The sequence below is a fragment of the Salmo salar genome, chromosome 26 (assembly GCF_965601325.2).
Source record: "Salmo salar chromosome 26, fSalSal1, whole genome shotgun sequence".
Lineage (NCBI taxonomy): Eukaryota > Metazoa > Chordata > Actinopteri > Salmoniformes > Salmonidae > Salmo > Salmo salar.
In genome coordinates, this window is record NC_138316.1 from 50,317,606 (window position 1) to 50,345,000 (window position 27,395).

General features: G+C 42.1%; 1 protein-coding gene across 16 annotated transcripts in view; it reads right to left on the minus strand.

The window, feature by feature from the left end:
* The window catches only part of LOC106595038 (putative E3 ubiquitin-protein ligase HERC1), a 242,358-nt gene that overhangs the window by 136,555 nt on the left and 78,408 nt on the right, over positions 1-27,395 (minus strand). For all 16 annotated transcript variants that reach the window (XM_082969826.1, XM_082969834.1, XM_082969831.1 and 13 more), the window contains 9 exons: positions 26,388-26,656; positions 23,251-23,490; positions 20,280-20,400; positions 19,762-19,999; positions 19,297-19,481; positions 16,644-16,799; positions 16,154-16,260; positions 15,928-16,038; positions 187-351 (listed from right to left, as the gene is read on the minus strand). In XM_082969826.1, the coding sequence (XP_082825952.1) occupies positions 187-351; positions 15,928-16,038; positions 16,154-16,260; positions 16,644-16,799; positions 19,297-19,481; positions 19,762-19,999; positions 20,280-20,400; positions 23,251-23,490; positions 26,388-26,656 (1,592 nt within the window). The remainder of the gene's footprint in view (positions 1-186; positions 352-15,927; positions 16,039-16,153; positions 16,261-16,643; positions 16,800-19,296; positions 19,482-19,761; positions 20,000-20,279; positions 20,401-23,250; positions 23,491-26,387; positions 26,657-27,395) is intronic.

Consider the following 27,395-nt stretch of genomic DNA (forward strand, 5'->3'; position numbering starts at 1 on the left):
ATGCCATTTCCCCTCAAACATTAGCAATGGGACAGTAGGCGTGTTTTCACATGCCATTTCACCTCAAACATTAGCAACGGGACAGTAGGCGTGTTTTCACATGCCATTTCCCCTCAAACGTTAGAAACGGGACAGTAGGCGTGTTTTCACATGCCACTGGGAGCACCCAGAGGAGATGTACTGTACCTTCCACTGGTAGCACCCAGAGGAGATGCCGGTAGAGGCCAGTCCATATCCCTTCCCCCCGCTGCCGTGGGTCAGACCCTGGCCATTCTCCACCACACAACACTGAGTCTTCTCCGGGTCAAACGACACCTCCTGGATAGGAAGGTTCTCATCCTCCTCCTCACCCTGGGGACAGATGTATGGATCAGTTAGTCAGATTGCGAGCCAGTTAATTCACAGAGAAGAAGACAAAGAAGAAAAAAATATTAATAAGAAAAAGCCTGAGAAAAAGAAAGAAAAAGGAGAAGAAAGAAAGAATGAAATAAAAAGAAAGAAAGGATAATAAGAAGAAGAAGAAGCGATATAGAGTGCATTATGAGGTGATATAGAGTGCATTATGAGGTGATATAGAGTGCATTATGAGGTGATATAGAGTACATTATGAGGTGATATAGAGTGCATTATGAGGTGATATAGAGTGCATTATGAGGTGATATAGAGTGCATTATGAGGCGATATAGAGTGCATTATGAGGTGATATAGAGTGCATTATGAGGCGATATAGAGTACATTATGAGGTGATATAGAGTGCATTATGAGGTGATATAGAGTGCATTATGAGGTGATATAGAGTGCATTATGAGGTGATATAGAGTGCATTATGAGGTGATATAGAGTACATTATGAGGTGATATAGAGTGCATTATGAGGTGATATATAGAGTGCATTATGAGGTGATATAGAGTGCATTATGAGGTGATATATAGAGTGCATTATGAGGTGATATAGAGTGCATTATGAGGTGATATAGAGTGCATTATGAGGTGATATAGAGTGCATTATGAGGTGATATAGAGTGCATTATGAGGTGATATAGAGTGCATTATGAGGCGATATAGAGTGCATTATGAGGCGATATAGCGTGCATTATGAGGCGATATAGAGTGCATTATGAGGTGATATAGAGTGCATTATGAGGTGATATAGAGTGCATTATGAGGCGATATAGAGTGCATTATGAGGCGATATAGAGTGCATTATGAGGTGATATAGAGTGCATTATGAGGTGATATAGCGTGCATTATGAGGTGATATAGAGTGCATTATGAGGTGATATAGAGTGCATTATGAGGTGATATAGCGTACATTATGAGGTGATACAGAGTGCATTATGAGGTGATATAGAGTGCATTATGAGGTGATATAGAGTGCATTATGAGGTGATATAGAGTACATTATGAGGTGATATAGAGTGCATTATGAGGTGATATAGAGTGCATTATGAGGTGATATAGAGTGCATTATGAGGTGATATAGAGTGCATTATGAGGTGATATAGAGTGCATTATGAGGTGATATAGAGTGCATTATGAGGTGATATAGAGTGCATTATGAGGTGATATAGAGTGCATTATGAGGTGATATAGAGTGCATTATGAGGTGATATAGAGTACATTATGAGGTGATATAGAGTACATTATGAGGTGATATAGAGTACATTATGAGGCGATATATAGAGTACATTATGAGGTGATATAGAGTACATTATGAGGCGATATAGAGTACATTATGAGGCGATATATAGAGTACATTATGAGGTGATATAGAGTCATTATGAGGTGATATAGAGTACATTATGAGGCGATATATAGAGTACATTATGAGGTGATATAGAGTACATTATGAGGTGATATAGAGTACATTATGAGGTGATATAGAGTACATTATGAGGCGATATAGAGTACATTATGAGGTGATATAGAGTACATTATGAGGTGATATAGAGTACATTATGAGGTGATATAGAGTACATTATGAGGTGATATAGAGTACATTATGAGGTGATATAGAGTACATTATGAGGTGATATAGAGTACATTATGAGGTGATATAGAGTACATTATGAGGTGATATAGAGTGCATTATGAGGCGATATAGAGTACATTATGAGGTGATATAGAGTACATTATGAGGTGATATAGAGTGCATTATGAGGCGATATATAGAGTGCATTATGAGGTGATATAGAGTGCATTATGAGGTGATATAGAGTGCATTATGAGGTGATATAGAGTGCATTATGAGGTGATATAGAGTACATTATGAGGTGATATAGAGTACATTATGAGGTGATATAGAGTGCATTATGAGGTGATATAGAGTGCATTATGAGGTGATATAGAGTGCATTATGAGGTGATATAGAGTGCATTATGAGGTGATATAGAGTGCATTATGAGGTGATATAGAGTGCATTATGAGGCGATATATAGAGTGCATTATGAGGCGATATAGAGTACATTATGAGGCGATGATATAGAGTACATTATGAGGTGATATAGAGTGCATTATGAGGTGATATAGAGTGCATTATGAGGCGATGATATAGAGTGACATTATGAGGTGATATAGAGTGCATTATGAGGTGATATAGAGTGCATTATGAGGTGATATAGAGTGCATTATGAGGTGATATAGAGTGCATTATGAGGCGATATAGAGTGCATTATGAGGTGATATAGAGTACATTATGAGGTGATATAGAGTACATTATGAGGTGATATAGAGTGCATTATGAGGCGATATAGAGTGCATTATGAGGTGATATAGAGTGCATTATGAGGTGATATAGAGTGCATTATGAGGCGATATAGAGTGCATTATGAGGTGATATAGAGTACATTATGAGGTGATATAGAGTGCATTATGAGGTGATATAGAGTGCATTATGAGGTGATATAGAGTACATTATGAGGTGATATAGAGTGCATTATGAGGTGATATAGAGTAGCATTATGAGGTGATATAGAGTACATTATGAGGTGATATAGAGTACATTATGAGGCGATATAGAGTACATTATGAGGTGATATAGAGTGCATTATGAGGCGATATATAGAGTACATTATGAGGTGATATAGAGTACATTATGAGGCGATATATAGAGTACATTATGAGGTGATATAGAGTGCATTATGAGGTGATATAGAGTGCATTATGAGGTGATATAGAGTGCATTATGAGGTGATATAGAGTGCATTATGAGGCGATATATAGAGTGCATTATGAGGTGATATAGAGTACATTATGAGGTGATATAGAGTACATTATGAGGTGATATAGAGTACATTATGAGGTGATATAGAGTACATTATGAGGTGATATAGAGTACATTATGAGGCGATATAGAGTACATTATGAGGTGATATAGAGTGCATTATGAGGTGATATAGAGTACATTATGAGGTGATATAGAGTACATTATGAGGTGATATAGAGTGCATTATGAGGCGATATATAGAGTGCATTATGAGGTGATATAGAGTGCATTATGAGGTGATATATAGAGTGCATTATGAGGCGATATAGAGTGCATTATGAGGTGATATAGAGTACATTATGAGGTGATATAGAGTGCATTATGAGGCGATATATAGAGTGCATTATGAGGTGATATAGAGTGCATTATGAGGCGATATATAGAGTACATTATGAGGTGATATAGAGTGCATTATGAGGTGATATAGAGTGCATTATGAGGCGATATAGAGTGCATTATGAGGCGATATATAGAGTGCATTATGAGGCGATATAGAGTGCATTATGAGGCGATATATAGAGTACATTATGAGGCGATATATAGAGTGCATTATGAGGCGATATATAGAGTGCATTATGAGGCGATATATAGAGTGCATTATGAGGTGATATAGAGTGCATTATGAGGCGATATAGAGTACATTATGAGGTGATATAGAGTACATTATGAGGTGATATAGAGTACATTATGAGGTGATATAGAGTGCATTATGAGGTGATATAGAGTACATTATGAGGTGATATAGAGTACATTATGAGGTGATATATAGAGTACATTATGAGGTGATATAGAGTGCATTATGAGGCGATATATAGAGTGCATTATGAGGTGATATAGAGTGCATTATGAGGCGATATATAGAGTGCATTATGAGGTGATATAGAGTGCATTATGAGGTGATATAGAGTGCATTATGAGGCGATATATAGAGTGCATTATGAGGCGATATATAGAGTGCATTATGAGGTGATATAGAGTGCATTATGAGGTGATATAGAGTGCATTATGAGGCGATATAGAGTGCATTATGAGGTGATATAGAGTGCATTATGAGGCGATATATAGAGTGCATTATGAGGTGATATAGAGTACATTATGAGGTGATATAGAGTACATTATGAGGTGATATAGAGTACATTATGAGGTGATATAGAGTACATTATGAGGTGATATAGAGTGCATTATGAGGTGATATAGAGTACATTATGAGGTGATATAGAGTACATTATGAGGTGATATAGAGTGCATTATGAGGTGATATAGAGTGCATTATGAGGCGATATATAGAGTACATTATGAGGTGATATAGAGTACATTATGAGGTGATATAGAGTACATTATGAGGTGATATAGAGTACATTATGAGGTGATATAGAGTACATTATGAGGTGATATAGAGTACATTATGAGGTGATATAGAGTACATTATGAGGTGATATAGAGTACATTATGAGGTGATATAGAGTACATTATGAGGTGATATAGAGTACATTATGAGGTGATATAGAGTGCATTATGAGGTGATATAGAGTACATTATGAGGTGATATAGAGTACATTATGAGGTGATATAGAGTACATTATGAGGTGATATAGAGTACATTATGAGGTGATATAGAGTGCATTATGAGGTGATATAGAGTGCATTATGAGGTGATATAGAGTACATTATGAGGTGATATAGAGTGCATTATGAGGTGATATAGAGTACATTATGAGGTGATATAGAGTGCATTATGAGGTGATATAGAGTGCATTATGAGGCGATATAGAGTGCATTATGAGGTGATATAGAGTGCATTATGAGGTGATATAGAGTGCATTATGAGGTGATATAGAGTACATTATGAGGTGATATAGAGTGCATTATGAGGTGATATAGAGTGCATTATGAGGTGATATAGAGTGCATTATGAGGTGATATAGAGTGCATTATGAGGTGATATAGAGTGCATTATGAGGTGATATAGAGTACATTATGAGGTGATATAGAGTACATTATGAGGTGATATAGAGTGCATTATGAGGTGATATAGAGTGCATTATGAGGTGATATAGAGTGCATTATGAGGTGATATAGAGTGCATTATGAGGTGATATAGAGTGCATTATGAGGTGATATAGAGTGCATTATGAGGTGATATAGAGTACATTATGAGGTGATATAGAGTACATTATGAGGCGATATAGAGTGCATTATGAGGTGATATAGAGTGCATTATGAGGTGATATAGAGTGCATTATGAGGTGATATAGAGTGCATTATGAGGTGATATAGAGTGCATTATGAGGTGATATAGAGTGCATTATGAGGTGATATAGAGTGCATTATGAGGTGATATAGAGTGCATTATGAGGTGATATAGAGTGCATTATGAGGTGATATAGAGTGCATTATGAGGTGATATAGAGTGCATTATGAGGCTGATATATAGAGTGCATTATGAGGTGATATAGAGTCATTATGAGGTGATATAGAGTGCATTATGAGGTGATATAGAGTACATTATGAGGTGATATAGAGTGCATTATGAGGTGATATAGAGTGCATTATGAGGTGATATAGAGTGCATTATGAGGTGATATAGAGTGCATTATGAGGTGATATAGAGTGCATTATGAGGTGATATAGAGTGCATTATGAGGTGATATAGAGTGCATTATGAGGTGATATAGAGTGCATTATGAGGCGATATAGAGTGCATTATGAGGCGATATAGAGTGCATTATGAGGTGATATAGAGTGCATTATGAGGTGATATAGAGTGCATTATGAGGCGATATAGAGTGCATTATGAGGTGATATAGAGTACATTATGAGGCGATATAGAGTGCATTATGAGGTGATATAGAGTACATTATGAGGTGATATAGAGTGCATTATGAGGTGATATAGAGTGCATTATGAGGTGATATAGAGTGCATTATGAGGTGATATAGAGTGCATTATGAGGTGATATAGAGTGCATTATGAGGCGATATAGAGTGCATTATGAGGTGATATAGAGTGCATTATGAGGTGATATAGAGTGCGTTATGAGGCGATATAGAGTGCATTATGAGGCGATATAGAGTGCATTATGAGGCGATATAGAGTGCATTATGAGGTGATACAGAGTGCATTATGAGGTGATATAGAGTGCATTATGAGGTGATATAGAGTGCATTATGAGGTGATATAGAGTGCATTATGAGGCGATATAGAGTGCATTATGAGGTGATATAGAGTGCATTATGAGGTGATATAGAGTGCATTATGAGGTGATATAGAGTGCATTATGAGGCGATATAGAGTGCATTATGAGGCGATATAGAGTGCATTATGAGGTGATATAGAGTGCGTTATGAGGTGATATAGAGTGCATTATGAGGTGATATAGAGTACATTATGAGGTGATATAGAGTGCATTATGAGGTGATATAGAGTACATTATGAGGTGATATAGAGTGCATTATGAGGTGATATAGAGTGCATTATGAGGTGATATAGAGTGCATTATGAGGTGATATAGAGTGCATTATGAGGTGATATAGAGTGCATTATGAGGTGATACAGAGTGCATTATGAGGTGATATAGAGTGCATTATGAGGTGATATAGAGTGCATTATGAGGTGATATAGAGTGCATTATGAGGCGATATAGAGTGCATTATGAGGTGATATAGAGTGCATTATGAGGTGATATAGAGTGCATTATGAGGTGATATAGAGTGCATTATGAGGCGATATAGAGTGCATTATGAGGCGATATAGAGTACATTATGAGGTGATATAGAGTACATTATGAGGTGATATAGAGTGCATTATGAGGCGATATAGAGTGCATTATGAGGTGATATAGAGTACATTATGAGGCGATATAGAGTGCATTATGAGGTGATATAGAGTACATTATGAGGTGATATAGAGTGCATTATGAGGTGATATAGAGTGCATTATGAGGTGATATAGAGTGCATTATGAGGTGATATAGAGTGCATTATGAGGTGATATAGAGTGCATTATGAGGCGATATAGAGTGCATTATGAGGTGATATAGAGTGCATTATGAGGTGATATAGAGTGCATTATGAGGCGATATAGAGTGCATTATGAGGCGATATAGAGTGCATTATGAGGCGATATAGAGTGCATTATGAGGTGATACAGAGTGCATTATGAGGTGATATAGAGTGCATTATGAGGTGATATAGAGTGCATTATGAGGTGATATAGAGTGCATTATGAGGCGATATAGAGTGCATTATGAGGTGATACAGAGTGCATTATGAGGTGATATAGAGTGCGTTATGAGGTGATATAGAGTGCATTATGAGGCGATATAGAGTGCATTATGAGGCGATATAGAGTGCATTATGAGGTGATATAGAGTGCGTTATGAGGTGATATAGAGTGCATTATGAGGTGATATAGCGTACATTATGAGGTGATATAGAGTGCATTATGAGGTGATATAGCGTACATTATGAGGTGATATAGAGTGCATTATGAGGTGATATAGAGTGCGTTATGAGGTGATATAGAGTGCATTATGAGGTGATATAGCGTACATTATGAGGTGATATAGAGTGCATTATGAGGTGATATAGAGTGCATTATGAGGTGATATAGAGTGCATTATGAGGCGATATAGAGTGCATTATGAGGCGATATAAGAGTGCATTATGAGGTGATATAGAGTGCATTATGAGGTGATATAGAGTGCATTATGAGGTGATATAGCGTACATTATGAGGTGATATAGAGTGCATTATGAGGTGATATAGAGTGCGTTATGAGGTGATATAGAGTGCATTATGAGGTGATATAGCGTACATTATGAGGTGATATAGAGTGCATTATGAGGTGATATAGCGTACATTATGAGGTGATATAGAGTGCATTATGAGGTGATATAGAGTGCGTTATGAGGTGATATAGAGTGCATTATGAGGTGATATAGCGTACATTATGAGGTGATATAGAGTGCATTATGAGGTGATATAGAGTGCATTATGAGGTGATATAGAGTGCATTATGAGGTGATATAGAGTGCGTTATGAGGTGATATAGAGTGCATTATGAGGTGATATAGCGTACATTATGAGGTGATATAGAGTGCATTATGAGGTGATATAGAGTACATTATGAGGTGATATAGAGTGCATTATGAGGTGATATAGAGTACATTATGAGGTGATATAGAGTGCATTATGAGGTGATATAGAGTGCATTATGAGGTGATATAGAGTACATTATGAGGTGATATAGAGTGCATTATGAGGTGATATAGAGTGCATTATGAGGCGATATAGAGTGCATTATGAGGTGATATAGAGTGCATTATGAGGCGATATATAGAGTGCATTATGAGGTGATATAGAGTGCATTATGAGGCGATATAGAGTGCATTATGAGGTGATATAGAGTGCATTATGAGGTGATATAGAGTGCATTATGAGGCGATATATAGAGTACATTATGAGGTGATATAGAGTGCATTATGAGGTGATATAGAGTGCATTATGAGGCGATATATAGAGTACATTATGAGGCGATATATAGAGTGCATTATGAGGCGATATAGAGTGCATTATGAGGTGATATAGAGTGCATTATGAGGTGATATAGAGTGCATTATGAGGCGATATATAGAGTGCATTATGAGGTGATATAGAGTGCATTATGAGGTGATATAGAGTGCATTATGAGGCGATATATAGAGTACATTATGAGGTGATATAGAGTGCATTATGAGGCGATATATAGAGTGCATTATGAGGTGATATAGAGTGCATTATGAGGCGATATAGAGTGCATTATGAGGCGATATAGAGTGCATTATGAGGTGATATAGAGTGCATTATGAGGCGATATATAGAGTGCATTATGAGGTGATATAGAGTGCATTATGAGGTGATATAGAGTGCATTATGAGGCGATATATAGAGTGCATTATGAGGTGATATAGAGTGCATTATGAGGCGATATAGAGTGCATTATGAGGCGATATATAGAGTGCATTATGAGGCGATATAGAGTGCATTATGAGGCGATATATAGAGTGCATTATGAGGCGATATAGAGTGCATTATGAGGCGATATATAGAGTGCATTATGAGGCGATATAGAGTGCATTATGAGGCGATATAGAGTGCATTATGAGGCGATATAGAGTGCATTATGAGGCGATATAGAGTGCATTATGAGGCGATATAGAGTGCATTATGAGGCGATATAGAGTGCATTATGAGGCGATATAGAGTGCATTATGAGGCGATATATAGAGTGCATTATGAGGCGATATAGAGTGCATTATGAGGCGATATAGAGTGCATTATGAGGCGATATAGAGTGCATTATGAGGCGATATAGAGTGCATTATGAGGCGATATAGAGTGCATTATGAGGCGATATAGAGTGCATTATGAGGCGATATAGAGTGCATTATGAGGCGATATAGAGTGCATTATGAGGCGATATAGAGTGCATTATGAGGCGATATATAGAGTGCATTATGAGGCGATATAGAGTGCATTATGAGGCGATATATAGAGTGCATTATGAGGCGATATATAGAGTGCATTATGAGGCGATATAGAGTGCATTATGAGGCGATATAGAGTGCATTATGAGGCGATATAGAGTGCATTATGAGGCGATATAGAGTGCATTATGAGGCGATATAGAGTGCATTATGAGGCGATATAGAGTGCATTATGAGGCGATATAGAGTGCATTATGAGGCGATATAGAGTGCATTATGAGGTGATATAGAGTGCATTATGAGGTGATATAGAGTGCATTATGAGGCGATATAGAGTGCATTATGAGGCGATATAGAGTGCATTATGAGGCGATATAGAGTGCATTATGAGGCGATATAGAGTGCATTATGAGGCGATATAGAGTGCATTATGAGGCGATATAGAGTGCATTATGAGGCGATATATAGAGTGCATTATGAGGCGATATAGAGTGCATTATGAGGCGATATAGAGTGCATTATGAGGCGATATAGAGTGCATTATGAGGCGATATAGAGTGCATTATGAGGCGATATAGAGTGCATTATGAGGCGATATAGAGTGCATTATGAGGCGATATAGAGTGCATTATGAGGCGATATAGAGTGCATTATGAGGCGATATAGAGTGCATTATGAGGCGATATAGAGTGCATTATGAGGCGATATAGAGTGCATTATGAGGTGATATAGAGTGCATTATGAGGCGATATAGAGTGCATTATGAGGCGATATAGCGTACGTTATGAGGCGATATAGAGTGCGTTATGAGGTGATACAGAGTGCATTATGAGGCGATATAGAGTGCATTATGAGGCGATATAGAGTGCATTATGAGGCGATATAGAGTGCATTATGAGGCGATATAGAGTGCATTATGAGGCGATATAAGAGTGCATTATGAGGCGATATATAGAGTGCATTATGAGGCGATATAGAGTGCATTATGAGGCGATATAGAGTGCATTATGAGGCGATATAGAGTGCATTATGAGGCGATATAGAGTGCGTTATGAGGCGATATATAGAGTGCGTTATGAGGCGATACAGAGTGCATTATGAGGCGATATATAGAGTGCATTATGAGGCGATATAGAGTGCATTATGAGGCGATATAGAGTGCATTATGAGGCGATATATAGAGTGCATTATGAGGCGATATAGAGTGCATTATGAGGCGATATAGAGTGCATTATGAGGCGATATAGAGTGCATTATGAGGCGATATAGAGTGCATTATGAGGCGATATAGATTGCATTATGAGGCGATATAGAGTGCATTATGAGGCGATATAGAGTGCATTATGAGGCGATATAGAGTGCATTATGAGGTGATATAGAGTGCGTTATGAGGCGATATATAGAGTGCGTTATGAGGCGATATATAGAGTGCATTATGAGGCGATATAGAGTGCATTATGAGGCGATATAGAGTGCGTTATGAGGCGATATAGAGTGCGTTATGAGGCGATATATAGAGTGCGTTATGAGGCGATATAGAGTGCATTATGAGGCGATATAGAGTGCATTATGAGGCGATATAGAGTGCATTATGAGGCGATATAGAGTGCATTATGAGGCGATATAGCGTACATTATGAGGCGATATATAGAGTGCATTATGAGGTGATATAGCGTACGTTATGAGGCGATATATAGAGTGCATTATGAGGTGATATAGAGTGCATTATGAGGCGATATAGAGTACATTATGAGGTGATATAGAGTGCGTTATGAGGTGATACAGAGTGCATTATGAGGCGATATATAGAGTACATTATGAGGTGATATAGAGTGCATTATGAGGCGATATAGAGTGCATTATGAGGCGATATATAGAGTGCATTATGAGGCGATATAGAGTGCATTATGAGGCGATATAGAGTGCATTATGAGGTGATATAGAGTGCATTATGAGGTGATATAGAGTACATTATGAGGCGATATATAGAGTACATTATGAGGTGATATAGAGTGCATTATGAGGTGATATAGAGTGCGTTATGAGGCGATATATAGAGTACATTATGAGGTGATATAGAGTGCATTATGAGGTGATATAGAGTGCATTATGAGGCGATATATAGAGTACATTATGAGGTGATATAGAGTGCATTATGAGGTGATATAGAGTGCATTATGAGGCGATATATAGAGTACATTATGAGGCGATATAGAGTGCATTATGAGGCGATATAGAGTACATTATGAGGTGATATAGAGTGCATTATGAGGTGATATAGAGTGCATTATGAGGCGATATATAGAGTGCATTATGAGGTGATATAGAGTGCATTATGAGGTGATATAGAGTGCATTATGAGGCGATATATAGAGTACATTATGAGGTGATATAGAGTGCATTATGAGGCGATATATAGAGTACATTATGAGGTGATATAGAGTGCATTATGAGGCGATATATAGAGTGCATTATGAGGCGATATAGAGTGCATTATGAGGTGATATAGAGTGCATTATGAGGCGATATATAGAGTACATTATGAGGTGATATAGAGTGCATTATGAGGTGATATAGAGTGCATTATGAGGCGATATATAGAGTGCATTATGAGGCGATATAGAGTGCATTATGAGGCGATATAGAGTGCATTATGAGGCGATATATAGAGTGCATTATGAGGCGATATAGAGTGCATTATGAGGCGATATATAGAGTGCATTATGATGCGATATAGAGTGCATTATGAGGCGATATATAGAGTGCATTATGAGGCGATATAGAGTGCATTATGAGGCGATATATTTGCATTATGAGGCGATATATAGAGTGCATTATGAGGCGATATATAGAGTGCATTATGAGGCGATATAGAGTGCGTTATGAGGCGATATAGAGTGCATTATGAGGCGATATATAGAGTGCATTATGAGGCGATATAGAGTGCATTATGAGGCGATATATAGAGTGCATTATGATGCGATATAGAGTGCATTATGAGGCGATATATAGAGTGCATTATGAGGCGATATAGAGTGCATTATGAGGCGATATATTTAGTGCATTATGAGGCGATATATAGAGTGCATTATGAGGCGAATATAGCGTACATTATGAGGCGATATATAGAGTGCGTTATGAGGTGATATAGCGTACATTATGAGGCGATATATAGAGTGCGTTATGAGGCGATACAGAGTGCATTATGAGGCGATATAGAGTGCATTATGAGGCGATATATAGAGTGCATTATGAGGCGATACAGAGTGCATTATGAGGCGATATAGAGTGCATTATGAGGCGATATATAGCGTACATTATGAGGCGATATAAAGTGCATTATGAGGCGATATATAGAGTGCATTATGAGGCGATATAGAGTGCATTATGAGGCGATATAGGGTACATTATGAGGCGATATATAGAGTGCGTTATGAGGCGATACAGAGTGCATTATGAGGCGATATATAGAGTGCATTATGAGGCGATATATAGAGTGCGTTATGAGGTGATATAGCGTACATTATGAGGCGATATATAGAGTGCATTATGAGGCGATATATAGAGTGCATTATGAGGCGATATAGAGTGCATTATGAGGCGATATAGAGTGCATTATGAGGCGATATAGCGTACATTATGAGGCGATATAGAGTGCATTATGAGGCGATACAGAGTGCATTATGAGGCGATATAGCGTACATTATGAGGCGATATAGAGTGCATTATGAGGCGATATAGAGTGCGTTATGAGGCGATATAGAGTGCATTATGAGGCGATATATAGAGTGCATTATGAGGCGATATAGAGTGCATTATGAGGCGATATATAGTGCATTATGAGGCGATATAGAGTGCATTATGAGGCGATATAGAGTGCATTATGAGGCGATATAGAGTGCGTTATGAGGCGATACAGAGTGCATTATGAGGCGATATATAGAGTGCATTATGAGGCGATATAGAGTGCATTATGAGGCGATATAGAGTGCATTATGAGGCGATATATAGAGTGCATTATGAGGCGATATAGAGTGCATTATGAGGCGATATATAGAGTGCATTATGAGGCGATATATAGAGTGCATTATGAGGCGATATATAGAGTGCATTATGAGGCGATATAGCGTACATTATGAGGCGATATATAGAGTGCATTATGAGGTGATATAGCATACATTATGAGGCGATATATAGAGTGCGTTATGAGGCGATACAGAGTGCATTATGAGGCGATATAGAGTGCATTATGAGGCGATATATAGAGTGCGTTATGAGGTGATATAGCGTACATTATGAGGCGATATATAGAGTGCATTATGAGGCGATATAGAGTGCATTATGAGGCGATATAGAGTACATTATGAGGCGATATAGAGTACATTATGAGGCGATATAGAGTGCATTATGAGGCGATATATAGAGTACATTATGAGGTGATATAGAGTGCATTATGAGGCGATATATAGAGTGCATTATGAGGCGATATAGCGTACATTATGAGGCGATATAGAGTGCATTATGAGGCGATATAGCGTACATTATGAGGCGATATAGCGTACATTATGAGGCGATATAGAGTGCGTTATGAGGCGATATAGAGTGCGTTATGAGGCGATATAGAGTGCGTTATGAGGCGATATATAGAGTGCGTTATGAGGCGATATAGAGTGCATTATGAGGCGATATATAGAGTGCGTTATGAGGCGATATAGAGTGCGTTATGAGGCGATACAGAGTGCATTATGAGGCGATATATAGAGTGCATTATGAGGCGATATAGAGTGCATTATGAGGCGATATAGAGTGCATTATGAGGCGATATATAGAGTGCATTATGAGGCGATATAGAGTGCATTATGAGGCGATATATAGAGTGCATTATGAGGCGATATATAGAGTGCATTATGAGGCGATATAGCGTACATTATGAGGCGATATATAGAGTGCATTATGAGGTGATATAGCGTACGTTATGAGGCGATATATAGAGTGCGTTATGAGGCGATACAGAGTGCATTATGAGGCGATATAGCGTACGTTATGAGGCGATATATAGAGTGCGTTATGAGGTGATACAGAGTGCATTATGAGGCGATATATAGAGTGCATTATGAGGCGATATAGAGTGCATTATGAGGCGATATAGAGTGCATTATGAGGCGATATAGAGTGCATTATGAGGCGATATATAGAGTGCATTATGAGGCGATATATAGAGTGCATTATGAGGCGATATAGAGTGCATTATGAGGCGATATAGAGTGCATTATGAGGCGATATATAGAGTGCATTATGAGGCGATATAGAGTGCGTTATGAGGCGATATATAGAGTGCGTTATGAGGCGATACAGAGTGCATTATGAGGCGATATATAGAGTGCATTATGAGGCGATATAGAGTGCATTATGAGGCGATATAGAGTGCATTATGAGGCGATATATAGAGTGCATTATGAGGCGATATAGAGTGCATTATGAGGCGATATAGAGTGCATTATGAGGCGATATAGAGTGCATTATGAGGCGATATAGAGTGCATTATGAGGCGATATAGATTGCATTATGAGGCGATATAGAGTGCATTATGAGGCGATATAGAGTGCATTATGAGGCGATATAGAGTGCATTATGAGGTGATATAGAGTGCGTTATGAGGCGATATATAGAGTGCGTTATGAGGCGATATATAGAGTGCATTATGAGGCGATATAGAGTGCATTATGAGGCGATATAGAGTGCGTTATGAGGCGATATATAGAGTGCGTTATGAGGCGATATATAGAGTGCGTTATGAGGCGATATATAGAGTGCATTATGAGGCGATATAGAGTGCATTATGAGGCGATATATAGAGTGCATTATGAGGCGATATAGAGTGCATTATGAGGCGATATAGCGTACATTATGAGGCGATATATAGAGTGCATTATGAGGTGATATAGCGTACGTTATGAGGCGATATATAGAGTGCGTTATGAGGCGATACAGAGTGCATTATGAGGCGATATAGCGTACGTTATGAGGCGATATATAGAGTGCTTTATGAGGTGATACAGAGTGCATTATGAGGCGATATATAGAGTGCATTATGAGGCGATATAGAGTGCATTATGAGGCGATATATAGAGTGCATTATGAGGCGATATAGAGTGCATTATGAGGTGATATAGAGTGCATTATGAGTTGTCCTGCACCTGTCGTTTAAGCTCCTGCTCTTTCTCTTTCATCTGGATGGTGTGTTTGGCCTGGGCGATGGGAGCTTCCCACATACAGTCAGCCAGCAGGGAGAAGAGACGCTCCACCACCTAGAGGAGGACCACACCTTTTACCAGCTACATCATCAAATCCTCTTATTAGGACCTCACTAGTGACTTAGTGGGTGAATTTTGAGAGACTTCACTCTGCATACAGCTCCAGTACCTGTGTAATCTGGTCGTTCTCTACACTGGCCTCACAGGCAGGCAGCACAGCCTCCAGAACATGAAGGGCCAGGAGACGAGTTCTCAGGTTGCCCACAAGAGGGACTCCTACAGACAAACAACATAAACACTTGTCATTGAAAAGCAAAAATCTATAGGTGCAAAGCGACATTAACAAATCCAAAAGCCAGGCACTCGTGTGAGTTTGAAAATTAAAAAGCGTTTAATGGATGGACTAAGACATTATTAAAATAAACCTTAATCTGTTTGACCTGATCTTTGACAAATAACATATTGAAAGGAAGACTGGTGAAAATGGAGGCCTTACTTCAGACCTGACGTTGGTCAGGATTTATATTAAATGGTTGGAGGTGCTGGTTCATATCTAGCCTATTTTTAAGTCTATGTAAAGAAACATCTAAACTTACAAGTACAGACTAGTGATTTTCATAATGCATTTTAATGTACAAATACAGTTTATTGGACAGTACCTGAGCAGCATTTCTGTGCAGCAATGTTGAGCAGCACCTCTGTCCACTTTGGAGAAGACATCTTGGATTGGATGGCCTTGGAGGAGACGACTCGTCTCAGGAACACCAGGAAGTCTCCCAGGTGAAGCTCTGCTGTGTGCTGCTTACGCACCAATGCTATGGAACACATCAACAACAACAACATATTACAGAGTGAAGTTCTACAGGGTGCTGTTTCCACTCCAACACTATGGAACACAACAACAACAACATATTACAGAGTGAAGTTCTACAGGGTGCTGTTTCCACTCCAATGCTATGGAACACAACAACAACAACATATTACAGAGTGAAGTTCTACAGGGTGCTGTTTCCACTCCAACACTATGGAACACAACAACAACAACATATTACAGAGTGAAGTTCTACAGGGTGCTGTTTCCACTCCAACACTATGGAACACAACAACAACAACATATTACAGAGTGAAGTTCTACAGGGTGCTGTTTCCACTCCAACACTATGGAACACTACAACAACAACATATTACAGAGTGAAGTTCTACAGGGTGCTGTTTCCACTCCAACACTATGGAACACAACAACAACAACATATTACAGAGTGAAGTTCTACAGGGTGCTGTTTCCACTCCAACACTATGGAACACTACAACAACATATTACAGAGTGAAGTTCTACAGGGTGCTGTTTCCACTCCAACACTATGGAACACAACAACAACAACATATTACAGAGTGAAGTTCTATAGGGTGCTGTTTCCACTCCAACACTATGGAACACAACAACAACAACATATTACAGAGTGAAGTTCTATAGGGTGCTGTTTCCACTCCAACACTATGGAACACAACAACAACAACATATTACAGAGTGAAGTTCTACAGGGTGCTGTTTCCACTCCAACACTATGGAACACTACAACAACAACATATTACAGAGTGAAGTTCTACAGGGTGCTGTTTCCACTCCAACACTATGGAACACAACAACAACAACATATTACAGAGTGAAGTTCTACAGGGTGCTGTTTCCACTCCAACACTATGGAACACAACAACAACAACATATTACAGAGTGAAGTTCTACAGGGTGCTGTTTCCACTCCAACACTATGGAACACAACAACAACAACATATTACAGAGTGAAGTTCTATAGGGTGCTGTTTCCACTCCAACACTATGGAACACAACAACAACAACATATTACAGAGTGAAGTTCTACAGGGTGCTGTTTCCACTCCAACACTATGGAACACAACAACAACAACATATTACAGAGTGAAGTTCTATAGGGTGCTGTTTCCACTCCAACACTATGGAACACAACAACAACATATTACAGAGTGAAGTTCTACAGGGTGCTGTTTCCACTCCAACACTATGGAACACAACAACAACAACATATTACAGAGTGAAGTTCTACAGGGTGCTGTTTCCACTCCAACACTATGGAACACAACAACAACAACATATTACAGAGTGAAGTTCTATAGGGTGCTGTTTCCACTCCAACACTATGGAACACAACAACAACATATTACAGAGTGAAGTTCTACAGGGTGCTGTTTCAAAACAATGACGTCATGTCTGAATCCTGCCATCTTTATGCCACTTCACCACTACCATCTGTATTGACAATACTTCCTGCCATCTTTATGCCACTTCACCACTACCATCTGTATTGACAATACTTCCTGCCATATTTATGTCACTTCACCACTACCATCTGTATTGACAATACTTCCTGCCATCTTTATGTCACTTCACCACTAATATCTGTATTGACAATACTTCCTGCCATCTTTATGTCACTTCACCACTAATATCTGTATTGACAATACTTCCTGCCATCTTTATGTCACTTCACCACTAATATCTGTATTGACAATACTTCCTGCCATCTTTATGCCACTTCACCACTACCATCTGTATTGACAATACTTCCTGCCATATTTATGTCACTTCACCACTACCATCTGTATTGACAATACTTCCTGCCATCTTTGTCACTTCACCACTAATATCTGTATTGACAATACTTCCTGCCATCTTTATGTCACTTCACCACTAATATCTGTATTGACAATACTTCCTGCCATCTTTATGTCACTTCACCACTAATATCTGTATTGACAATACTTCCTGCCATCTTTATGTCACTTCACCACTATTATCTGTATTGACAATACTTCCTGCCATCTTTATGTCACTTCACCACTATTATCTGTATTGACAATACTTCCTGCCATCTTTATGTCACTTCACCACTAATATCTGTATTGACAATACTTCCTGCCATCTTTATGTCACTTCACCACTAATATCTGTATTGACAATACTTCCTGCCATCTTTATGTCACTTCACCACTATTATCTGTATTGACAATACTTCCTGCCATCTTTATGTCACTTCACCACTAATATCTGTATTGACAATACTTTAGAAGTTCCCCAAAAATCTATTTGAAAAAAACGATCAAGCCAATCAATCGATTCTAGTCAGTCAAATCACTAGTAACCTTTCCATCACTATTACACCCATCCTGGCAGACAATCCTCCTCCTAATATATATATAAATCATCACTCAAATAACACTATTATTTGATCCAAATCGACTTCCAGTCATGCTGCATGACACGCAGTCCTCTCCTACCTCTGAAGTCTGTCTTCTCTGGGTCAGCTCCATCCTCAGACTTCCTGTCCTGGTTCTCCTGGTTCTTCCCTGGGGAGGCAGTGAGCAGGCTGACTCCTGCCTGGGAGAGAAGGTTCTTCAGCTGGCTACACAGCAAGTCCAACAGGGACTGAACCACCTTGGGTCCTAGCTTGTCTGCATACGTCCTGGAGACACAGAGAGAAGTCAAGTCACACAGCACAGAAAGCTTGTAGATACACAAACATGTAACAACAATCTTTCTGGGTAGGGTTTCATGATTGCGCCTAATACTGGACTAAGAATCATGCTCGAAGGACAATCTCTATTGAAAGTCCTTTTTAGTCCAGCAATAGGCTTGATCCGGACCCGGGAAACCAGCCCTATAGATAAACCAGATACGACACATCTGACGACACAAATATGTAACATATTCACAGTGTGTTAGTGCAGAGAGCCCTGTCTTACCCAGTGCTGATGGCCAGTATCTGCAGTAGTCGTGTGGAGGCTACCTTCAGGGCAGTGCTGAGCTGGGACACCCCTGGTTTCTGTAGCAGCTGGAGTGGTTGTCCCAGCAGGGTTTCTGTACCACACAGCTGTGACAGCACATTGAGGAGGCCACTGGATATGGCCAGGGACACGTCCACAGACTGGTAACGCACGCTCAGGGCAAACACTGTCACCAGCAGGAGGCGCTGCTGGGCCTCTGGAAAGAGGGAAAGGGGGAAACCTTGTCAGTTGTCCAACTGAATGGAGTCAACAGAAATGTGTCTTCCCACATTGGGAGGGGGAGAGAGAGGGAGACGGTGAGAGGCAGACGAGGAAGGGGAGTTACTTTATAGCGGTGGTCTCCAACTACATCCTGAAAAACTACTGGTTGCGCAGACTTGCTGTGTTACTGCAGGGCTGGACCAAAAGCCTGCACACACAGTTGTTCTCCAGGACCTGTATAGAAGAACCCTGCTTTGTAATAACGTGATGTTCACCTATGTGATGTTTGTTGGCCTGCAGGGCTCTCTCCAGAGTGACAGACAGCTGCTGGTATATCTTATGTACGGCTGTCTGGATGTCCATCTGCAGACTCCGCTTGGCTGCTTTAACACCGTCCTGAACCAACACAACATCATTATGAGACAGACACATCCTGTCCTGAACCAACACAACATCATTATGATACAGACACATCCTGTCCTGAACCAACACAACATCATTATGAGACAGACACATCCTGTCCTGAACCAACACAACATCATTATGATACAGACAGACACATCCTGTCCTGAACCAACACAACATCATTATGAGACAGACACATCCTGTCCTGAACCAACACAACATCATTATGATACAGACACATCCTGTCCTGAACCAACACAACATCATTATGAGACAGACACATCCTGTCCTGAACCAACACAACATCATTATGAGACAGACAGACAGACACATCCTGTCCTGAACCAACACAACATCATTATGAGACAGACACATCCTGTCCTGAACCAACACAACATCATTATGAGACAGACAGACAGACACATCCTGTCCTGAACCAACACAACATCATTATGATACAGACACATCCTGTCCTGAACCAACACAACATCATTATGAGACAGACACATCCTGTCCTGAACCAATACATCATCATTATGATACAGACAGACACATCCTGTCCTGAACCAACACAACATCATTATGATACAGACACATCCTGTCCTGAACCAACACAACATCATTATGATACAGACAGACACATCCTGTCCTGAACCAACACAACATCATTATGAGACAGACACATCCTGTCCTGAACCAACACAACATCATTATGATACAGACAGACACATCCTGTCCTGAACCAACACAACATCATTATGATACAGACAGACAGACACATCCTGTCCTGAACCAACACAACATCATTATGAGACAGACACATCCTGTCCTGAACCAACACAACATCATTATGAGACAGACAGATCCTGTCCTGAACCAATACATCATCATGAGACAGACAGATCCTGTCCTGAACCAACACAACATCATTATGAGACAGACAGACAGACAGACAGACAGACAGACAGACAGACAGACAGACACATCCTGTCCTGAACCAACACAACATCATTATGAGACAGACAGACAGACAGACAGACAGACAGACACATCCTGTCCTGAACCAACACAACATCATTATGAGACAGACAGACAGACACATGGGGTCCCCAGACCCCCCCATTTTAAGCCCCACTGTGCCCACTCTCCCCCCCGTACCTGGTAGTGGTGTAGCTGGACACTCTCTCCCTAGCCCCCCCCCCCCGTACCTGGTAGTGATGTAGCTGGACACTCTCTCCCTAGTCCCCCCGTACCTGGTAGTGGTGTAGCTGGACATTCTCTCCCTAGTCCCCCCGTACCTGGTAGTGATGTAGCTATAGACTCTCTCCCTAGTCCCCCCGTACCTGGTAGTGGTGTAGCTGGACACTCTCTCCCTAGTCCCCCCGTACCTGGTAGTGATGTAGCTATAGGCTCTCTCCCTAGTCCCCCCGTACCTGGTAGTGATGTAGCTGGACACTCTCTCCCTAGTCCCCCCGTACCTGGTAGTGATGTAGCTGGACACTCTCTCCCTAGTCCCCCCGTACCTGGTAGTGGTGTAGCTGGACACTCTCTCCCTAGCCCCCCCCCCCGTACCTGGTAGTGATGTAGCTGGACACTCTCTCCCTAGTCCCCCCGTACCTGGTAGTGGTGTAGCTGGACATTCTCTCCCTAGTCCCCCCGTACCTGGTAGTGATGTAGCTATAGACTCTCTCCCTAGTCCCCCCGTACCTGGTAGTGGTGTAGCTGGACACTCTCTCCCTAGTCCCCCCGTACCTGGTAGTGATGTAGCTATAGGCTCTCTCCCTAGTCCCCCCGTACCTGGTAGTGATGTAGCTGGACACTCTCTCCCTAGTCCCCCCGTACCTGGTAGTGATGTAGCTGGACAGGCTCTCTCCCTAGCTCCCCCCGTACCTGGTAGTGATGTAGCTGGACACTCTCTCCCTAGTCCCCCCGCACCTGGTAGTGATGTAGCTGGACACTCTCTCCCTAGCCCCCCCCCCCGTACCTGGTAGTGATGTAGCTGGACACTCTCTCCCTAGTCCCCCCGCACCTGGTAGTGATGTAGCTGGACACTCTCTCCCTAGTCCCCCCGTACCTGGTAGTGATGTAGCTGGACACTCTCTCCCTTCAGTCCCCCCGTACCTGGTAGTGATGTAGCTGGACACTCTCTCCCTAGTCCCCCCGTACCTGGTAGTGGTGTAGCTGGACACTCTCTCCCTAGTCCCCCCGTACCTGGTAGTGATGTAGCTGGACATTCTCTCCCTAGTCCCCCCGTACCTGGTAGTGATGTAGCTGGACACTCTCTCCCTAGTCCCCCCGTACCTGGTAGTGATGTAGCTGGACACTCTCTCCCTAGTCCCCCCGTACCTGGTAGTGGTGTAGCTGGACATTCTCTCCCTAGTCCCCCCGTACCTGGTAGTGGTGTAGCTGGACATTCTCTCCCTAGTCCCCCCGTACCTGGTAGTGGTGTAGCTGGACACTCTCTCCCTAGTCCCCCCGTACCTGGTAGTGATGTAGCTATAGACTCTCTCCCTAGTCCCCCCGTACCTGGTAGTGATGTAGCTGGACACTCTCTCCCTAGTCCCCCCGTACCTGGTAGTGATGTAGCTGGACACTCTCTCCCTAGTCCCCCCGTACCTGGTAGTGATGTAGCTATAGACTCTCTCCCTAGTCCCCCCGTACCTGGTAGTGATGTAACTGGACACTCTCTCCCTAGTCCCCCCGTACCTGGTAGTGATGTAGCTATAGACTCTCTCCCTAGTCCCCCCGTACCTGGTAGTGATGTAACTGGACACTCTCTCCCTAGTCCCCCCGTACCTGGTAGTGATGTAACTGGACACTCTCTCCCTAGTCCCCCCGTACCTGGTAGTGGTGTAACTGGACATTCTCTCCCTTCAGTCCCCCGGTGCCCACAGTCCCTAGACCGAAACATCCAGTCAGGAACTGTAACCTGACGGAGGTCAGGAGAGAGGAGGACTGGAAGGCAGCGCTGGGGCTGGGTCGACCTCCTGGTCCGCTCCCCCCACCTCCTGCAGCCTGGCTACTCTTCTCCTCCATCCCTGAGATCAGCACCACGATCTGGTGTAGAGCCTCCAGACGCAGCTGTAGGAAACAATGGCACACATCAGTCCTAGAATGAATCAGGTTACAGACATATAGTCAATACTACCTCCACATTAACTCTGTAACCCCCTGTATATAGCATCCACATTAACTCTGTACCGTAACACCCTGTATATAGCCTCCACATTGACTCTGTACCGTAACACCCTGTATATAGCCTCCGCATTGACTCTGTACCGTAACACCCTGTATATAGCCTCCACATTGACTCTGTACCGGTACCCCCTGTATATAGCCTCCACATTGACTCTGTACCGGTACCCCCTGTATATAGCCTCCACATTGACTCTGTACCGGTACCCCCTGTATATAGCCTCCACATTAACTCTGTACCGTAACACCCTGTATATAGCCTCCACATTGACTCTGTACCGGTACCCCCTGTATATAGCCTCCACATTGACTCTGTACCGGTACCCCCTGTATATAGCCTCCACATTGACTCTGTACCGGTACCCCCTGTATATAGCCTCCACATTAACTCTGTACCGTAACACCCTGTATATAGCCTCCACATTGACTCTGTACCGGTACCCCCTGTATATAGCCTCCACATTGACTCTGTACCGGTACCCCCTGTATATAGCCTCCACATTAACTCTGTACCGTAACACCCTGTATATAGCCTCCACATTAACTCTGTACTGGTACCCCCTGTATATATCCTGCACATTGACTGTGTACCGGTACCCCCTGTATATAGCCTCCACATTGACTCTGTACCGGTACCCCCTGTATATAGCCTCCACATTGACTCTGTACCGGTACACCCTGTATATAGCCTCCACATTGACTCTGTACCGGTACCCCCTGTATATAGCCTCCACATTGACTCTGTACTGGTACCCCCTGTATATAGCCTCCACATTTACTCTGTACTGGTAACCCCTGTATATAGCCTCCACATTGACTCTGTACCGTAACACCCTGTATATAGCCTCCACATTGACTCTGTACCGGTACCCCCCTGTATATAGCCTCCACATTGACTCTGTACCGGTACCCCCTGTATATAGCCTCCACATTGACTCTGTACCGGTACCCCCTGTATATAGCCTCCACATTGACTCTGTACCGGTACCCCCTGTATATAGCCTCCACATTGACTCTGTACCGGTACCACCTGTATATAGCCTCTACATTGACTCTGTACCGGTACCCCCTGTATATAGCCTCCACATTGACTCTGTACCGTAACACCCTGTATGTAGCCTCCACATTGACTCTGTACCGGTACCCCGGGTATATAGCCTCCACATTGACTCTGTACCGGTACCACCTGTATATAGCCTCTACATTGACTCTGTACCGGTACCCCCTGTATATAGCCTCCACATTGACTCTGTACCGTAACACCCTGTATGTAGCCTCCACATTGACTCTGTACCGGTACCCCGGGTATATAGCCTCCACATTGACTCTGTCCCGGTACCCCCCTGTATATAGCCTCCACATTGACTCTGTACCGGTACCCCCTGTATATAGCCTCCACATTGACTCTGTACCGGTACCCCCTTTATATAGCCTCCACATTGACTCTGTACCGGTACCCCCTGTATATAGCCTCCACATTGACTCTGTACCGTAACACCCTGTATATAGCCTCCACATTGACTCTGTACCGGTACCACCTGTATATAGCCTCCACATTGACTCTGTACCGTAACACCCTGTATATTGCCTCCACATTGACTCGGTACCGGTACCACCTGTATATAGCCTAGACATTGACTCTATACCGGTACCCCCTGTATATAGCCTCCACATTGACTCTGTACGGTAACACCCTGTATATAGCCTCCACATTGACTCTGTACTGGTACCCCCTGTATATAGCCTCCACATTGACTCTGTACCGTAACACCCTGTATATAGCCTCCACATTGACTCTGTACGGTAACACCCTGTATATAGCCTCCACATTGACTCTGTACCGGTACCCCCTGTATATAGCCTACACATTGACTCTGTACCGGTACCCCACTGTATATAGCCTCCACATTGACTCTGTACCGGTACCCCCTGTATATAGCCTCCACATTGACTCTGTACCGGTACCCCCTGTATATAGCCTCCACATTGACTCCATGACCAGGATGGTTCTCACCTCAGCACTGTTCTGTTGTTGATCTATGACCAGGATGGTTCTCACCTCAGCCCTGTTCTGTTGTTGATCTATGACCAGGATGGTTCTCACCTCAGCCCTGTTCTGTTGTTGCTCTATGACCAGGATGGTTCTCACCTCAGCCCTGTTCTGTTGTTGATCTATGACCAGGATGGTTCTCACCTCAGCCCTGTTCTGTTGTTGCTCCATAGCCAGGATGGTTCTCACCTCAGCCCTGTTCTGTTGTTGATCTATGACCAGGATGGTTCTCACCTCAGCCCTGTTTTGTTGTTGTTCTATGACCCGGATGGTTCTCACCTCAGCCCTGTTCTGTTGTTGATCTATGACCAGGATGGTTCTCACCTCAGCCCTGTTCTGTTGTTGATCTATGACCAGGATGGTTCTCACCTCAGCCCTGTTCTGTTGTTGATCTATGACCAGGATGGTTCTCACCTCAGCCCTGTTCTGTTGTTGCTCCATAGCCAGGATGGTTCTCACCTCAGCCCTGTTCTGTTGTTGTTCTATGACCAGGATGGTTTCTCACCTCAGCCCTGTTCTGTTGTTGATCTATGACCCAGGATGGTTCTCACCTCAGGCACGTGTTCTGTTGTTGATCTATGACCAGGATGGTTCTCACCTCAGCCCTGTTCTGTTGTTGCTCTATGACCAGGATGGTTCTCACCTCAGCCCTGTTCTGTTGTTGCTCTATGACCAGGATGGTTCTCACCTCAGCCCTGTTCTGTTGTTGCTCTATGACCAGGATGGTTCTCACCTCAGCCCTGTTCTGTTGTTGCTCCATAGCCAGGATGGTTCCTTGGGGACTAGTAGACATGCTCTCCTCAGGCTCTTTGAAGGCGGGGGTGTTCCCCACGTCTCCACTGATGAAGCTGACAATGTTCTCTATGAGGGCGTGAACCCCCAGCGAGCGGCTCAGGTCCAGGTCCGACTCCTCATAGGATTGGTAGAGGGGAGAGTCGTACAGCTGGTGTTTTACCCTGAACCATGAGTCAGCCAGGGAGTCTGGAGAACTGTGGAGTAGACCTGAGGGAGGAGAGAGAGAGAGAGAGAGAGAGAGAGAGAGAGAGAGACAGAGAGAGAGAGAGACAGAGAGAGAGAGAGAAAGCGAGAGAGAGAGAGAGAGAGAGAGAGAGAGAAGCGAGAGAAAAAGAGAGAAAGAGAGAGAGAAAGAAAGAGAGAGAGAGAGAGAGAGAGAGAGAGCGAGTGAGAGAAAGAGAGAGAGAGAGAGAGAGAGAGAAGAGAGAAAGAAAGCGAGAGAGCGAAAGCGAGAGAGAGAGAGAAAGCGAGAGAAAAGAGAGAAAGAGAGAGAGCGAGAGAAAGAAAGAGAGAGAGAGAGCGAGAGAGAGAGAGCGAGAGAGAGAGAGAGAGAAAGAAAGCGAGAGAGAGAGAGCGAGAGAGAGAGAGAGAAAGCGAGAGAAAAAGAGAGAAAGAGAGAGAGAGAAAGAAAGAGAGAGAGAGAGAGCGAGAGAGAGAGAGAGAGAGAAAGAGAGAGAAAGAGAGAGAGAGAGAGAGAGAGAGAGAGAAAGAAAGCGAGAGAGAGAGAAAGCGAGAGAGAGAGAGAGAAAGAGAAACTCCTATTTCTCTACAGGTGGATGAGATAACATCCACTACATCCAAAGTGCATCACTAAGGCCTTGTGGGTGTTATTGTAGCAGATGGAAGCTAGCTGTGATAGACTACTGTATGTCCATTCACATTCAATCCATGTCTCTCTGCTTGGCTTCATTCCACGGCTGCTTTCTCATACTCCATGCCATCAGCC